This window comes from Galeopterus variegatus, unplaced genomic scaffold (assembly GCF_000696425.1).
Source record: "Galeopterus variegatus unplaced genomic scaffold, G_variegatus-3.0.2 Scaffold21838, whole genome shotgun sequence".
Lineage (NCBI taxonomy): Eukaryota > Metazoa > Chordata > Mammalia > Dermoptera > Cynocephalidae > Galeopterus > Galeopterus variegatus.
The window spans coordinates 5,059-9,084 of record NW_007747949.1 but is presented as its reverse complement, the minus strand read 5'-3'; the positions used below and the strand labels follow the sequence as shown (position 1 = coordinate 9,084).

At 46.5% G+C, this 4,026-nt stretch overlaps 1 protein-coding gene across 1 annotated transcript; it reads left to right on the top strand.

The window, feature by feature from the left end:
* The first annotated feature begins 1,031 nt into the window (after positions 1 to 1,031).
* On the top strand, positions 1,032 to 3,717 carry LOC103583340 (histone-lysine N-methyltransferase PRDM9-like). Its single transcript, XM_008564679.1, has 3 exons — positions 1,032 to 1,093; positions 1,149 to 1,342; positions 3,245 to 3,717. The coding sequence occupies exons 1-3, from the start codon at positions 1,032 to 1,034 to the stop codon at positions 3,715 to 3,717; spliced, it is 729 nt and encodes a 242-aa protein (XP_008562901.1).
* Positions 3,718 to 4,026: the final 309 nt, after the last annotated feature.

Sequence of the window (4,026 nt, the reverse complement as noted above, 5' to 3'; positions counted from 1 at the left end):
TAAGGCCAATAGGTTTCAGGTTCCAGCAGGGACACTCATCTCTCTCGAGCTCAGCTTCTTTCCTTCTCAGCTTGCCCCCCTCAATGGTTTTTACATTCTCTGCTCCCCTTACAATGTTCTTTCATATTATGAACATCTAGGAAAAAAGAGATAAAATATAAATATGACCATTTTTTTGTGAAAAACCTAAATCTCTATGATAGACAAAATTGGAGCACCAGGATAAACCCTGAGGAGCCTGGATTCATTGGGGATGCTGGATTCGCACTATAATTTATCTAATCAGCATTTATTAAGCACTTACTTTATTCTTATTTAGAAACTGGAGTACATCACATGAACGGATCACACAACCCATGCTCTTGTGGGGGACTATTGCGGGCAGATGGGAAACATTTGATTATAGGAGAATTACACAATGCCAGGACAACCTAAAACAAGGGACCTTTAATCTGTGAGGGCAGGAAATCTTGGCAGCTTCAGTGAAATTAAAACCTGAAGCCTGAGAAGTGAGCTGCAGGGTGGTCACGGGCCTCTGTGCTGCATGGACCAGCTCTTTCCACGAGGGGCTGGCCCAGCCCCTTTCCATGAGGGTTCTCATTTTATTAGAGGATAAGAACATGGATATGCTGTTATTATTCTGTGTTATTATCATGCTAGGACAAAGAGACCTCTAAGTTTCTATGGGAACCCAGGGAGGCAGGTAAACTATGGGAGATTAGAGAAAGGTCTCTCAAAAGGAGATAGACTTGGGCTGAGTATAGAATGATGTGTGCTAATGCAGAAGCAGACTACGTGGTTGATCAAACGCCAAATTCTGTGTTATATGTAGAAATCGATTGAGAGTTTAGAGAAGTTGGAAGTCAGTGTGTTATGGCCAATCAAGGTGGAGGTAAGTCTGGAACGGGGCTTTGAAGAATGGTCAATCAGTCAAGGGGGGGAAAGCATTCCAGGCAGGATGAGCACCGTACACAGGACTTGGAGAAAGAGGCTTAGGTAAGAACAGCAGGTTCCTGGAGGAGGGTGGCGGCATGGCCCGTCACAGCATGGGGGCCTTGACCATCTGGGGACAAGCCCAACACGGCCCTGACAGGTAGTGGAGACTCACTGCCTGTTATTTTCTGTCCCTTTGTCTGCCTCAACCCCAGGTATGTCAACTGCGCCCGAGATGATGAGGAGCAGAACCTGGTGGCCATTCAATACCGCGGGCAGATCTTCTATCGAACCTGCCAGGTCATCAGGCCGGGCTGTGAACTGCTGGTCTGGTACGGGGAAGAATATGGCGAGGAGCTGGGTATCCTGTGCGACGGTGAGTGGAAGAAAGAGCTCACGGCAGGGAGAGGTGGGCACCACTATCATTCTTTAAAAGGACAGAAAAGGAAGAATTCTCCTTGGGAATTTTCATGGTGCAACTCTTAAGTAGAGTAAAATGCAGTCTCAAGTCGGAAACATTCCAAATCAGGTGCTTCTGAAATTAAGGATTCGTTTCATTTGCCTTTGACTCTTAGGGACGATTTATATTTTAACATTTTTGCTTTGATTTTATTTTTTTAACTTCTTTATATGAAAAATATATAACAACATATAGTCCTGACGGGCTTAGAGACAAAGAACAAGTCTCAAGCACCTACCAGCTCTTTCATCAAGGCAGCTTCTTCTGGCTCCTTTAATTGTTTCTTACTTTCTTCCATATTTCTAAATAACATGCATATGTTGTTATTCATGCATTCATTATTTCAATTAGTCGTCATGTGAATTCCTACTCTGTGCCAGACAATGCTGCAGGAACAGGAAATACACACAGAACAAGATGATCAGAATAAGTGCTGTTGAGCAGCTGACGCGTGAATTAGGGAAACACGCAGACACGCACAGGCACGTGCATATCAGACAGTGATTCGTGCTTTCAAGAAAACTAATCCAGAAAAGTGCCTAGAGATCATCATGAGGGGAGGGAGGTTGTGACAGGGGACGTGAGGGAAGGTTGCTCTCAGGACATAACGTTTGAGAGGTGCAGAGTTGTGGGCAAAGGACTCCAGGCAGAGGGAGCAGCTCGTGCAACAGCCCTGAGGCAGGAGAGAGCGAGGGTGTTTGAGGAATGGCTGAGACCACCCAGGTGCAGGAAGCAGAGAAGGGATCAGAGGTCAGAGAGAGACACAGAAGCCTGGACATGTAGCCCCCATGATTCCTGCCAGGAAACTGGGGATTTTCCTGAGATGAAAAAAATTGTGGAGTTTTGGTTACTTTTCAGAAAATAAACTGCAGTGGGTGATCCCTTCAGAGTTGTACTTACACATGCTCTTTAACCACTACTCTACACTGCCTTCCACATTTGTGCATCTCCAGACGAAGTGGCTCCTGACTTAATAGATCCCTTTCCCCTCATAAGAAAAGTCACTAAGGATGAGTCCATCCATAATAGTCCCTTTTCATGTTGCTATAACACCATACCTGAGACTGGATAATTTATAAAGAACAGAGGTTTATTTGGCTTATGATTCCGGGACAGCTGCATCTGGCATGAGCCTCAGGCTGCTTCTACTCATGGAGGAAAGTGGCAGGCAGCTGGTTGGTACAAGGGGCAAGAGGAAGCAAGAGAGAGAGAGATGGGGGAGGTGCCAGGGCCTTTTAAATAACTGGCTCTCGTGGGAACTAATAGAGTGAGAACTCACTCACTACTGCCACCTTCCAGGGAGAACATTAATTCATTCATGAGGGATCTGCCCCCATGGATCAAACAGCTCCCAACACTGCCATACTGGGGATCAGATTTTCACATGAGTTTTGGGGGGATGACACATCCAAACTCTATCACCATCTACGTAATCCAGAGTTATTATTTCTCAGTAGAATAAAATAGCTGCAGATGCTCTATCAGGAAAAGTACCCAGAGATTAGGGGGAGAAGAGGATATGATATGACCCAGAAGACACTTGTAGTGTGTGGGGGAAAGTCACTGCAGCTCCTTCTGTATAAGGACTGAAGCTGCCTCTGATGCTACTGAAGGTCCCAAGTTTGGCTGATACACAGACAAAGCCCTTGATGTGGGTTTTCTGGATTTCGGAGGAAGGTGTAGTGAACAAAAATGGAATGGAAAATAGACTGTAAAGGAACACTCGGTGGGAGACAGCAGGCGTTAACACATGAGGAATGATTAGTGGAGCGGGCCTTACCATACAACAAAGCAGATGTCCCAGACAGTGTTGTCCACACCTCCCTGACCAAAAACTTCCTCTTTCAGAAGAACCAAAGCCAGAGACGGACCCATGTTCTTCAAGCTCTCTGGCCTGCTCCAGTCGGAAAGTCATCGGGCAACCTGTGGAATGCAATTACTCCTCTCAGACCTTCCCAGGGACATCTGCAAGAGAACATCTCCAGCCAGAGAATGTACATCCAGTTGGTCAGAAACAGGAGCAGCAACGTTCTGATCCACACAGCGGGAAAGACGAGGGCGAAGGTCAAGAGGTCAAAGAAGGGTCCAAGCCCTTATATAAAAGGGCAAAGGAGCAGAGGGTTTCAAGCACAATTTCCAGCCCACCCAAAGGCCAAGTGGGGAGTTCTAGCGAGAGTGAGGTGGAAGAAGAGTCCAGAAAAGGCCAGAATGTGAATCCAGAGGACACAGGCAAGTTATCTGTGGGGGTAGGAATCTTAAGAATTGCAAAAGTCAAGTGCAGAGAGTGTGGCAGAGGCTTCAGTAACAAGTCACCACACACATGAACAAACACACACACCACACCACACATAAACACACACCCCACACACCACACACTCCACACACCCCACACACCACACACATAGACCACACACACACACACACACCACACACTCCACACACCCCACACACCACACACTCCACACACCCCACACACCACACACATAACACACACACACACACACCACACACTCCACACACACCACACACTCCACGCACACCACAGACACCACACATAAACACACACAGCACACACACTACAAACCAAGCAGTCCATAACATACACAAACACACACATTTTAACTATTACAGCT